Source organism: Convolutriloba macropyga, chromosome 2 (genome assembly GCF_964194025.1).
Source record: "Convolutriloba macropyga chromosome 2, txConMacr16.3, whole genome shotgun sequence".
Taxonomy (NCBI): Eukaryota; Metazoa; Xenacoelomorpha; order Acoela; family Convolutidae; genus Convolutriloba; species Convolutriloba macropyga.
In genome coordinates, this window is record NC_134469.1 from 77,316,118 (window position 1) to 77,329,511 (window position 13,394).

A 13,394-nucleotide genomic window follows, 5' to 3' on the forward strand; every position below is an offset into this window, starting at 1 on the left:
GTTTCGTCTTTGTCGTCGGAAGAGATGTCAGCAAGTACATCTGGTTGGTTCGAAACAAATTTTGTCAACCTGAAGCCACCATTTTTCAGGCATCTTGTTGTCTGTGATATGACTTCTTAGGCTTCTGAAATTGTTGGCAGGGACTGAATGTAGTCATCCATAATAAAGTGGTGTTTAATAGCGTTCAAGGCGGCTGGAAATTCACTTTTGTTGTCTTCTGCACATTTATTGAGCACATAAATTGCGCAAAATGGTGAACATGTTGCGCCAAAGATTAATCTAGTGAATTGAAATTGTCGAATGGAGTTGTCTATCATCCAAAGGAAACGAAGAGCAGACTGGTCTTCTTGTCTCACGGCAATCTGCATAAACATTCCTTCGATGTCCACAAAACAGCAACCGGGTGTTCTCTGAATCTCAACAGCACTCCAACTAAGTTGTTTAGCAAATCAGGACCAGTTAGAATATTTGAGTTCAGTGATTCACCGCGGAATTTTGATGCTGCGTTGTCAACTCTTCTCACTTTTCCGGGTTTGTTTGGAATAGTGACTGGATGATGAGGTAGGTACCATATTGACTCTGGGGGTGGTGCTTGCATTTCGACTGGCTTGACAAAATTTTTATCCAAGTCTGTTTTGAGTGTCTGGTTGTACTTCTAATTGAGACCGGGATCGTTTTGTAGTCGTTTTTGTAGACTTTTTAGTTGACTGACTGCTGAGAAATAGTTATTCTGGAGTTTCTTTACAGGTTTCCAAGGAAGGCCAATCTGATATCTTTCACCGTTGTGATAGATTGAGTTTTCCATTGTTTGGACTGCTAATTGGTCTAGTGAGCTGTCTTCATTCTGTTCGGGTAATGTACCTTCAGCTTCTATTTTCCAGAATCTTTGAACTAATTCGTCCAATGGTTCCTCTTCAGTGTCTTTCCGGCAGACATGGTAAATGAATGGTTGGCGAGGGGGCTTGTTTGAGTTCATTGTTTTAGGAGATAGCTCGTACTCTCCAGCGAGAGTCCAACCAAGCTTTGTTTTTACGCCGAATGGGCGCTTTTTGCTACCTTGGATTACCTCGACTGGATATGTGAAGGGAAACGTTTTGACACCAAGAAGGGCGCCTATTGCACCGTTGGCTATGTCAGTGAAATAAATGTGACTAAGTTCCTTGAAGGTGTCGCATAATTGATTGAGTTCAAGAACGTTAGCGGGTGATACATTGAGACATGGCGTGCTATAGGCTCTTGCAATGATGAAGTGTTGACTGATTTTGTCATAAGGCGTTACTGTCACTGTTTCACTAATTTTGGACAGTGGCATTTCATGTTCAGTGTTTAGGTACTGCAGAGTTGTTGATGCTTGGGCTTCGCAGGGAAGCACAAGAAAGCTAGTAACTTTATCCAGCAGGAAGGTGAACTGGCTTCCGGGGTCAATCAAGGCGTAGGTATCAAACACTTTACTTCCGTTTACAAATGAAACTGGTATTATTTGTAGTTGTTCATACCATTCAGGAGGAGGAATTGTATTTCGGTTGATACTGAAGTTTTGGGCCGGATTCGAAGCACTCAAATGGGCGCGTTGAATATTTTGTTGCTGTGATTGTCTTTTACCAGAAAAAGATTGAGCGTATCTTGTCTGCTGGCTCTTTGTACTGCTGACAGTGTCAGTACTTTTGTTTTGTTTTTGTTGTTGAAAGGATGGCTGTGTTTGGGGGCTTGTTAGATTTTGTGTCGGCTGATTGGGATTGCTTGTTGAGAAGGCAGCAGTGGGCCGCTTAACTTGTTTCGAAGGATCATGCAAAGTTGTGTGGTGAAATCCTTTACATGTTTGGCATCGTTTTGTGGACGGACATGACTGCTTAAAATGTTTGTTGCTTAAACAGTTCGAGCAAAGATTGTTCTTGCTCACAATGTCATACCTTTGGTCTGGCGCACATTTCTGGTATTCAGGGCATGTTGCGAGTATGTGGCTTCCTTTGCATTTCTCGCAAGACCTGTTTGACTGATCAGCATCTTTACGCGGAGGAAAGGGTGGTTGACCATGCTGGTTTGAAGGGCAACTTGAGTGCAATGAATTCGGTTTCCAATTGTTTTGTGAAGTATTAGAAAATTGATTAGTAGCATTGCTGTTCCTATTATCATTGTTGTTGTTAATTCTGCTAATGCTATTACTGTTGTGACCGAAAGTGTTCCAATTATTAAACGGCTTATGAACATTTTCTCTGTTGATTTTGTCGTATACTTGGGCCTGTACTTCAAGCCACTTCTGAAAATCAGACACGGTTGGTTGATTTCCAATTGATGTTATTGTACACTCTGTCCATTTTATCAGAATATTATGTGGAATTTTTTCTTTTGCCTTTTTCATCAATGTTGAACTTTGCAAGTCGGCTTTGAAGCCTAAATATTCAAAAACTTGCACTAATCGTTTGAGAAAAGATGCAAAAGATACGAAACTGTGTTTGTTGTAGTCATTGTTCGGACGCCAGGCTTCCAGTTGATTGATGAAAGCATTCACAACAATGCTGGGATCTCCAAAGTGATCCATGAGCTCTTTCAAAGCAATCGCGTAGTAAGCTGAGTCACACGAGTAGGCTTGAATTTTTTCTTTGGCTTTTCCTACGACCGAGTTCTGTAAGTATGTTTTACGGTGTGTATCCGTAAGGCCAGTATTATTGTGAACTAGGTTGAAAAAATTGTTTATCCACTCATGGTATTTCAGTGGGTTACCATCGAAATTTGATATTGTTATTGGTGGAAGTTTAATGGAATTTTTGTTTGTGGTTTGTAAATTAAAATTATTTTCAAATGGGATTGTTTCTGTTTGTTTTTCAGTTCGTGGCTGAAACAGTTGATTTCCAGAAAAAGACCAATTTGGGATTTGTTTCGAATTTCCCGAAATGTTTGGTTGGCTAATATATTGAGTAAAGGGGGGAAGAATGGCTGTTTGGTAGTTTGTAAAGGGATTTTCCGGAGTAAGCGGACAATTTTGGTGGCTGAGATGATGTACAGCAAACAAGGTTGGTACCTTGGTTGTTGAGTGTTGTATTGGAGGGGAAAACAATTCCATTGTTTGGTTCTTCCGTTCAATTTCCATTGCTAAAATGAACTCCAGTTGGGTAAAGTGGGTTCTGAAATTGTTGGGAAACGTTTGTTTGCGCTACTGTTGGTAACGACATTGCTGACGCCAATTTTACGCTGTTCTGGTTTTAACTTATTGGAACAGCTGAAAATTGAGTGTTTGAAACAGTTTGAGCAGTTGCACTTTGATTGTTGTCAAAATGTAGGGGATTGTGTCGACTGTCTTCGTAACAATATGGATTTGGCGTGGTCTCATTTGTCACTCTATTTGTTCCTTTTTCTGAATGAAATTGACGCTGAAGCATTTGCTCGTTCAAATTGCATGAACTTGATGTTTGGTAAGTATTGGTTTTGTTAACTGGGCAGTTATGTTGAACTGAGTTTTGTAAATCTAATGCAAGACGTTGTATGCTTTGATCTTCTCTTTTGTTATCTAAGGGAACAGAAGACTTTTCTTTTGGTCTAACTGTGGCATTTGCTGGTTGATTTATTGGCATTTCGGGCAATGTGATCAGCTTTGAACTAGAGAACTGGTTCAATTCTCCAATTGATGAGTGAATTAATTCCGGCTGGTTATCAATAGATTCAACGGGAAATAAGACTGCAGTTTGACTCATTGGAATGGAGGGTTGTTGAATTGAAGCAAACTGGTTGAAAGTAATCTCTTGCTCTCTGAGAACAACTTTGTGTACTGGGGATTGAGGATTACTCACGACAAATCTGTCCTGAATGTTTGCTCTGGATAATAGGGGTGATGCTGGTGTTGGGGCTGCTAACAACGACATTGACTGATTTATGTGTTCAACCGTCGTAAAATTTTTTACTGATTCTTCAGTCAATTCACTAGTATCCTGCGCAAATTGGCTGTTGCTCTGAAGGAATTTGGAGAGAAGGTTGGGTTTATTTTCTCCTTATGGAAGGAAAAACGATGGTTTCGCCGGTCTTGGGGCCACTGGAGGGGAGACATCGCTGGCAGGGTTCTTTCCTGTCATGTTGTTTTGCTCTGAGTTTTGGGAAACCGGTGTCAATCGATGCAACTCGAGTTGTCTTCTTGAGGACTGTGAGATGCAGCTGATGTCATCACGCACTCGAGTTGATGATTGACTCAATTGACCATCATCGTCGAGACTGCTGACTTCTAGTTCCAACTTTTCTAGACGAGAGATCAAGTTCGATTGACGCTTCATGACCGAATTTATGCTAATGGAGCTTACTTTTTTAATCATGATGCTGTCAAGGTTTGTCTTCAGCTCTTCAACGCTCTCCATGATTTTGTTGATCAACAAAGAAAGAGTGCGGAAGCTTTTTCTCTGCTCAACGGATGTCTGTAAGAGATCAAGCTGATTTTTAAAGTTGAGCTCAGTCATTTTGAACTTGTTCAATGCGTATTGTAACTTCTGGCTGTTTTCTTTTGTCATCTTGATGAACCGGCTGTAGTCAACTCGTAATGGTTCTGTTGTACTTAAATTAAAGGTAAAGAACGGCTCGAAATTTACGGAGCGACGACTTTTTGGTAAATTAAAAACCTCTCAAGTTTTTGTAGGCTAATCAGCCTAGCTCTTTTCGTTCAAAAGTAGCAACACAAATTTTCACAAAAACAGGAATCCTAAAGGTGTTTTTTTGGTGCTAAATCTAGCTAAAAATTTGCTTAAAAAAAGGAAAAACTAAGCGTTCGCGCGTGTGTACCGTTGATTTGTTGAACAGGACCAAATAATTGCTTTCAATTTTTTTTACATATATGACTTCGCAACGATTCTCCTGTAAATTTTAGTTCTCCTTTAATCACAATCAAAGTACCAGAAAATATTTTACTGAAGTGTTTTCTTTTTTTTGTGTGGAGTTTTTGGGAACAAAAAAAAACTAAAACCAAACAAACTAAATCTATATTGATACTTCTTCAAAATAAGTTAACTTTTTTTTAGAATTTAAAATGCGGTGCGACCAGGCAACGTGAGCTACAGACAAGCAGAGAAAACTGGTTGCTTAAAAGCTGGGTCTACTTTGAAGCTCTTTTCCAAGAAATTCTGTTTTGCGATTCTTATGAAGTTAAAGACAACTGCTACCATTAAACTGCTTGTATTTGTTTCTGGATATTATCTGCCACCTATGAATTGCTCAGCTTTACTTTGGTGACAACTGCGACCCAACGGAAACACACTCCTCTTCAGTTGGTGACTACTGAGACCAAAGAGGGAAAAGGGACTTCTTTCGGTAACTTCGACGTTTGAATTTTCCAACTTAAAGGGACTATATGCGTGAATGAATTTGAGTGGGGATTTATTCGAGAGCGTTTGATTTACTTCTTTTTGAGATCTTCTCTTCTCTTTTATTTCTCTTGAGAAGGTATTTTCAGTGTATACTACTCAATTAACTAGATGCGCGGCTAGTAGTATGCAAAATGAAAACAATATAAGTGTAAATGTTGGGTTTTCTTAGGAAAGCGTACTAATCCATTAACTAGGCTCGCGGCTAGTAGTATGCAATTAAGATCAAAGAAAACACAAACCTCTTTGCAGGTTTTTTTTTGTCAGAAGCTTTTCAGTAATTTTCTGTCTGTTGTTTTCGGTTTTGCAGAATGGTTATATAGTTTTTCAGCTTGTTTTTTAATGAACTGCGGAGGTATATAAAATAGCTCTTTTTTGAAAATTGATTGATTTTTCCTTTAATAAGAAAAAAAACGTTAGAAAAACTTTTTTTGATTTTTATATAACAGAGAAACAATTTTGCCAACTTTCTGTTGCTTCTTTGCAGTTTTGAAATAAATGAAATAAATTTTCAGATTATTTTCAAACAAACGGAAGGAGCTATTTCGAACGCTTTCCTGTTATCTACTGATAATTTCCAATAAACATTAGAAAAATGTTTTTTTGAGTTTTTTAAGTAAAAGAAGCAAATTTGCAAATTTCAAGTTGCCTCTTTATAAGTTTGTATATTCAATCAGCTGATTTTGAGACTTGTTTTCCAACAAAACCAGGGGAGCTAATCAATGGGTTTCAGTGGAACTTTTAAATGTTTTATTCAAAACGTTAGGAAAACGTTTTTTGAATTTTTAGATTCAAAGAAGCAATTTTTGTCAAAATTGAGTTGCTTCTTTACAAAATTGCGAAATCGATAAACTGATTTTGAAGCTTATTTTCCAACGAACCCAGGGGGGCTAATCAATGGGTTTTTTGGATTTATTAAAAGGTTTTCCCTAAAACGTTAGAAAAGCGTTTTTTGATTTTTTGTAGTCAAGGAAGCAAATTTTGTCAAAATTGAGTTGCTTCTTTACAAAAATGCAAAATCGATAAATTGAATTTGAAGCTTCTTTTCCAACGAACCCAGGGGGGCTAATCAATGGGTTTTCGTGGAACTATTAAATGTTTTATTCAAAACGTTAAGAAAACGTTTTTTGAATTTTTAGATTCAAAGAAGCAATTTTTGTCAAAATTGAGTTGCTTCTTTACAAAATTGCGAAATCGATAAACTGATTTTGAAGCTTATTTTCCAACAAACCCAGGGGGGTTAATCAATGGGTTTTTTGGATTTAATAAAAAGTTTTCATTAAGACGTTAGAAAAACGTTTTTTTTATTTTTGACGCTCAAAAAAGCACTTTTGCGACTTTCTCATTTTTGAGCAAAAATTTTACATAAGGTGTTCAACCAAAATAAAGTTGATTTTAAGTCCAACTGAAGTGTTCCATTCAAATAAAAATTTTACTTTCATGTAGATTTTTTGCGACAAATTGAGAAAATTGTTTTTGAGTTTTTCCGATGCAAAAAACGCTATATCGTTTTTTTCGGGCAATTTGTGTTTTTTTTTCGTTAATTGCTGACTTGTAGTTGCTCACGGCTATTTCTTTCATAAACCATCTACCAAAAGCTCGTTGGGGGACAGTTTTTGTGTGTTTGAGATTTTTTGTCGCAAAAAAAAATCACGTTTTTTTTGGATACGTCTAACCGGGGAAGGACTTCTAAGGTGACGTCTGGAACCTCGGGCGATCATCTCTTGGTGACATCTGTAACCAAAAAAATGTCAGGCCTTCATGGTCGGGTGACGTCTGAAAACCCTTGAAAAAAAAACTCTTCGTCTTTGGTTGGCTCGTCTGCAATAAGAAACTCTGTCGTAGTCTTGGATATTAGTCTTGGGATGTATATAAGTATATAAACTCGGAGAGTTTCTATGAATAATCAAGTTTTTGCATGGAACTACGAAAACTTAAACTTGTTTGTCAAGACACTTATGTCATTGTATGAATTTGAACATGGCCAGTTTTTTGAAGAGTTTTCAAATAGTACCAAAATTGCCTCAACAAACATCCAGGCTCACTTAACAATGTTTCTGACCCTAATTGAATTTGGAGGGTTTGAACAAATACTGTTGAGTCTTTCGAAGAGAATTGTGATGGTAGTTGATAAAATTATATTAAGCTATGTTTGTCTAGTATTACCAAATTCAAACAAATTTCCGTTTATTTTATAAACCGTACTACAACAAAGTTTCGCATCGTTGAAACGGATTAAGTTTATCGTTTATAACTTGTTTGGGCTTATTTCTGACCATCGACCTCCACAACAACAACAATAATGTCAATATGATGAACCAGACAGAGATGTTGTGCTCATTATTTAAATCGACACGGACTAACGCGACAGAATAAGAGACAAGCTGTTCATTTCTTTAGTACAAAAACTTTTACCACAGAGTCAGAAGCATCAAAACCGTCCAAATGTCTGACAGGTAGTTTAATTGATTAGCTATTGTGAATTAGTTCCTGAACTACTAGCGGGGCGATGAAAATTAAAAGAAAGCCTTACTTGGCCCATATGGGATACTCCGTTATATATACTCGTTATTGGTTATTTTTACGACTCATGTTTTAAGATTATAGTTGTAGGCGTGTGTAAACTAGTTACACCAAGGGAGTTGAGTTGAAATTTTGCTTCGAAATTGGATATATGTGCAACTACATTTCCACGATACGTGTTTTGCATCAAGTGTGAAAACTATTGGCAGTACTTTGTAACTGTTTTTCACGCCATAATCACTAGATCCCACGCATAACCTGTTCTCGCCATTGAAGTATCTAACAACTAAGATTTTGACAAGAATAAAAGCCTAATTGGTGGTTAAATTCAGAAGTGTCGCTCTTGATATCAATTGTGGGTTAAGAAATCAATACGCAGTTTTGCAATTACCCATAGCACTGTTAATAAGAACAATTAATTTTTTATGTTTGGTCTCAACTAATTACTGATAAGATTAAAGCAATAAAGTTTCAGGCCAATTACATAATCAAAACGGTCGAATTTGTAGACCTATTCTGTTCACCCCCCCCCCCCCCCCAGTGATTTTTCGACCCCCAGTTACAAATTATGTGTTGTTATATAGCACATTAGTATGCTAAAATAATGCACGTGCACCTGAAGGTCATAAAGCATAACTTCCCATTAATTTGGTAGGCCGAAACAGAATAGATCCGAATTGGTTTACCTTTATCCTTGAACAATTGTTACAAATTATAATCCATTTTATGAGTGACTTATTTCCAGAGTTTTAGGCAACTCTGTTTTATTGTGGAAAAGTGCTACGGTAAATTTGCTGCCAAAGACCACCACGTGCAAAATGGCAAATTTCAATAAACCTGACGATTTTTTGAATCGAAAATCATAATTTGTCCCCAATTTTCACGATTCGTATACCATTTTAATTGATGTTTTATAGTCACGCCAGACTTAGAAATAAATTACTTATATTATCAAAAAGGATTCACGAGCATTCACGGATAAGTACAACCCAATTTCAGCTTTTGGAACATGCAAAATTGAATTGTTTTTTTTTGTGAAAATTGATATGGGTAATTGCAAAGTGCTTATTGTCTTTTAATATCACTACATTTATAAAACGGGAAATTTGGTGAAATTAATTACCAGTTAGGCTTTTTCCTTCTGTAATTAAAAAATGCTACGATGAGAAAGCGTAACATGGAAAAGAGTTACTTATAGTGAGGAAGCTATTGACTTATGGCGTGGAAATTAGTAACCAAATATTTTCCTAATAATTTACGCTTGCCCCGAAAGCATTCAATATTAAAACGGAGTACATATATCCCATTTTGAAGCAACTTGGAACTAACCCGGCTTAGTGTAACTAGCTTCCACACGTTTACAGGTCTCAAAATTTTGGTTGAAAAAAAACGTGTCGAAATTGAGTATATTGATCGATTTTTGGCACATTAGCTACTTAATGTCAGTTTCCAGGGAAAAGAGATATTTTGTCAGCGGGAGGAATTTGTATCTTCAGCAATTTCTTATGTTTCAGGCATCAATATGAGCTCAATTTCAGCATTCTTAAAATATTTGAAATTAAAAACTTTGATTACAATGAACAGAAACATGACAAAACTTTCTCAGCAGCGTTTAATTTCTCTCACTGCGTGCAGACAGTAAACATTGTTTTAATTGGAAAATAACTAAAAACTGGGAATAGAGGTAAAAATTATATTTTAAAACTTTAACCGCATAACCAAAAAATTGTGGTTTTTTAAAGTAAAACTATGAAAACAAGAAAAATTGTTACAAATGTTGAGTAACATACGCAAGTTTAGGTGCGCGACCCAGACCACTCTGATCAGACTATTTCCCAGACTATGCCCTCTGATCAGACCGTAGTCCGAGCTAAGAAATCGTGCGACTAAAGTGCGACCCCAAAAACCTCTGATCAGACCATCGTGCGACCCAAATCCCTCTGATCAGACCGTTGGGCGACGATCAGACCGTAGTTCGGCCCAAGAATTGGTGCCACCCTAGTGCAACCCAAAAAATTTGCGCAACTTTAGCGCGACCAACGCTCCCTCTGATCAGAGCATTCCTGAATACATGTCATAATCCGTTGTTATTTGCCAAAATTATTCAATTCAAACCTTTATACTACTCAACTTAAAATTATAAAATTAAGTATATCTTGTTAAGGTTTGGACAAAACATTGATAAAAATATAAATAGAAAGTCATTTTGAAGTGCTCGCAACTTTTTTTGAGTTATCAAAAACAGTGATAAAGAACTGCAGTCAAATAAATATGGTCAGTTAATGCTCTGTGACCAGACTTTGGGGTAAGTTGTGTCCAGACTTTGGTCTCTGATCAGACCGTAGTGCGACCACTGTCCAGACTTTCGTCCGACCTATGATCAAACTATAATGCGAATTTGCCCTCTGATCAGACCGCAGCGCGATCATTGTCCAGACCATTTTCCCGATTTTGCCCTCTGATCAGACCGTAGTGTGACCATTGTCCAGACCATCGTGCGACTCAAGCGTTTCCCAGACCATGTATTTTGGGTTGCACCACGCCACCAGTGTGAGACCCAAATGGTCTGATAAGAGCAGTCTAGGGTCGCGAACCTAAACCTGGGTATCCTAGTTGATTGTAGGGATCCCAGTCCCGGTCTGTCGACTTTGTTCATCATAATGGGAGTTCTCTCTGTCATCGGATGCCTCATCTATCTCTACTGTTTCTTCTTCCTACAAACTGTCCACAGCTACGCCAGAAAACTCATCGCATTCATCGCTTTCACTGAGGGAATGTGCATTCTTGGTAAGCTCATTAATTTTCATTGACCGTGCCAAAAGAATAGTTAAACATTTACAAACATGACCAACGACGGGCGTCAAACTTTTACTTCTTAAATTTTCTCCCTTTATTGGTGGTTAACATTTTTGTATCCTAATAATTCAAAAAGCCGGTTTATTCCCTTTTAGGTTGCGGGCAGTGAATTGAGGTCATGTTGTTCAGTTCTCTAAGCGCAACTCGCATATAGAATCAGGATATCTTCGTGATAATGAAAAAAAGTCATTTGAAACAGATCTCGTGATCTAATAGTGTCTGCTCTGGTTTTGAAAAACTTTTTTGAACGACTAACGCCGGTAAACAATCCAAATTGTTAATACTATTATAAAAAAGAACAAGGCGGCTCGTTAATGTGCGTTCGCACATGATGTTCCGACCCGAGTTCGTCTACATTTTTGACTAAATTGTCAACCAAATGAAGAGATAACAAAAATAGGGTTCTACTTCTTTCCATCCCTATTCATTTAATCCCCTATCATTTAACCCCGATTTTTTCACCCCTCTATCATATAACCCCTCTATCATTTCACCCCTCTATCATTTCATCCCGCCAATTAGCAGTCAACATTAAAGGCATGTTGTTTCATAATTGAGTGGATAAATTGATCCCACGTTCGGTTGTGATAGTTTCATATCAAGTCCCACGGGCCACTGAGGCATGGCCATGGTCCGCGAGGCATGGCGAAATGATTATATTGCTAATTTAATAATCCTTATTTTATAGAAAGGTTAAAATCGGGGTGAAAGGATAGAGGGGTTAAAAGATAAAGGGGTTAAATGATACGGGGGTGAATAAATCGGGGTTAAATGATAGGGGGTTAAATGATTAGGGGTGAAAAAGCGGCAAACCCAAAAACAGATGTTTGACAATGTTAAAAAATCGTTACACAACCTATCTACTAATTGAATTACCTAATGCCATGCCTCATTACAGCACCAACATGATCTGACATTAAAGAGACTGAAAGACAAAAAAAATTGCACCAACAAGAACTTCACAGCAAAAACTCAAAATCTAATTTTAAAAGCACTTAGTAACAACGTCAAAATGTAGTCAGATAAAACCTTAACTACACAAGTGATGAGATTAGGTAACAAGTCGACAAAAAGAACGAACAGTGAGGCGAAACTTAAGAACTAATCAACATATTTTACAAGAAGTTTCAAAAATCTTAAAAAGCTCATCAGCTTTTATTTAAATAATCCTTGATAAATTACTAAAAAGCCATTACAAAACCAAAAGGACCTGCCTTTGGTCAGACTATGCCCTAGAAACAAACTAAAGAGAAACTCAAAATGTTTATCATAAACATTTCAAAATGTTTATCATAAATTTTAAGACTATTCGCTATGAACTGACTGTTTCGGGTATCATCATTCATTCAATCCTCAATTACAAGCCTAGGAGACCTGTGAGCAATTTACAGCTATCTAAAGAACAAAAACAGCAAAATCAAGAAAAAATTGACCGAGAAAAGTGTCGAAGGCATTAAAAAATGAACTTTTAACTAAAAACTCTTCTATTTTAAAATAATTTTTCAAGAAAAATGGGATATCCCTCTTTTATTAACATAATTTCAAAAAATCAACAAATATGGTTAAATCCATTAGAAGCACGAAACTTTCGAGAAAACACGTATTATCAACGCCATTAAATTCATTAGCATTCAACGGAAGCCAGTAAATACAATAAATTATCTCTCGATTGGACAAAAAGTTTGTTTGCTAATCGTTTTTGATCAATAAGACCTAACAACAAGTTATTGACTATGAAAACAACAACGGAGACAGGCAAAACCCAAAAATTCAGTAGAAAAGTGCCAGAAGAAAATGTCGAAGCAATATAAATCATAAGCTCTTCTCTGAAAACTTTATCTATGATCCGTTGAACTTCTTCTCTAAGCCAATGGGGACTATCAGCAGACGGATGATGTGATGAAATTTTAAAAGGATCAAAAAAGAAAATATAGTTTCCGAAAAAAATATGAAATCTCGTGGCATTGAAGTTTTGAAACTAATAGATTAAAGATAAAAAGACTAACCAGATTAATTTTGGCTGCCGCAGAACAGAAAAGAAATTCTTTAGTGACCAAAAGTTTTCAAAAAAAAATTAGGATTGGTTAATGTTCAAAAAAAATTTCGAAAAATTAATTTTGAACTCCTAACAGCCATTAAACACAAAATCTTTCAACAGAGCTTAATAACTACGCTCAGATAGAACCCGATCGGAGGAGAGGGATGTTTGTCATGCATAGATAATTAAAAAGACATCAGCTTAAGTCTTATGTTTGAAAACAATAAAAAACACAGGCAAAAACCAAAATTCAGTAGAAAAGTGCGAGAAGAAAGTGTCGAAGACAATTAAACCAGTAGCTTTTCCTGGAAAATTTATCTCTGTGATTCACTGAACGTCCTCTTTAAGCCAATGGAAATACAATGATATTTGGATAATGTGTATAATGTTTGGATAATGTGATAAGAGTTCAAACGTAACCAATAAAACAAAAATGTCCAAAAAAATTAAAAAAAAAAAAACTGAAATCGTGTGTCATTGAAGTCAAATAACCAATAATTAGATGATAAACCAGCTAAACAGATTAAATTTTAGTTGAAGTAGAAAGCAAATGGTCCTGTCAATACTGAAACTGACTAACTTTTCACGAAAAAAGTTAAAGATTTGTTAGTGTTCGAAAAAAATTTTTGAAAAATTTTTTT

At 36.6% G+C, this 13,394-nt stretch overlaps 2 protein-coding genes across 3 annotated transcripts in view; one reads left to right on the forward strand and one right to left on the reverse strand.

Annotated features, from left to right (window-relative positions):
• Nucleotides 1–352: 352 nt before the first annotated feature.
• Nucleotides 353–3,857, reverse strand: LOC142335006 (uncharacterized). The gene is made up of 3 exons (XM_075383335.1): nucleotides 3,540–3,857; nucleotides 713–2,623; nucleotides 353–655 (listed from the first exon to the last, which is right to left on the reverse strand). Exons 1-3 carry the CDS (start codon nucleotides 3,855–3,857, stop codon nucleotides 353–355), a joined length of 2,532 nt encoding a protein of 843 aa, XP_075239450.1.
• A 3,725-nt stretch (nucleotides 3,858–7,582) lies between these two features.
• The window catches only part of LOC142335479 (uncharacterized), a 31,180-nt gene continuing 25,368 nt past the window's right edge, over nucleotides 7,583–13,394 (forward strand). Inside the window, exons 1-2 of one of the 2 annotated variants that reach the window (XM_075384004.1) lie at nucleotides 7,583–7,792; nucleotides 10,473–10,646. In XM_075384004.1, the coding sequence (XP_075240119.1) occupies nucleotides 10,520–10,646 (127 nt within the window). In that variant the 5' untranslated portion in view covers nucleotides 7,583–7,792; nucleotides 10,473–10,519. The remainder of the gene's footprint in view (nucleotides 7,793–10,472; nucleotides 10,647–13,394) is intronic. The other variant, XM_075384003.1, reaches the window with a different exon arrangement.

What these genes read in the sequence shown, in the direction of transcription:
- LOC142335006 (XM_075383335.1), bottom strand. Translation starts at nt 3,857, where the DNA reads ATGTCGTTGTTAGCAGCCCCAACACCAGCATCACCCCTATTATCCAGA. An exon ending in ATCAACCAGCAAATGCCACA is followed by an intron (nt 2,624 to 3,539) that starts GTTAGACCAAAA and finishes ACATACTTACAG; the next exon opens with AACTCGGTCGTAGGAAAAGC. An exon ending in AGAATAACTATTTCTCAGCA is followed by an intron (nt 656 to 712) that starts GTCAGTCAACTA and finishes GGTCTCAATTAG; the next exon opens with AAGTACAACCAGACACTCAA.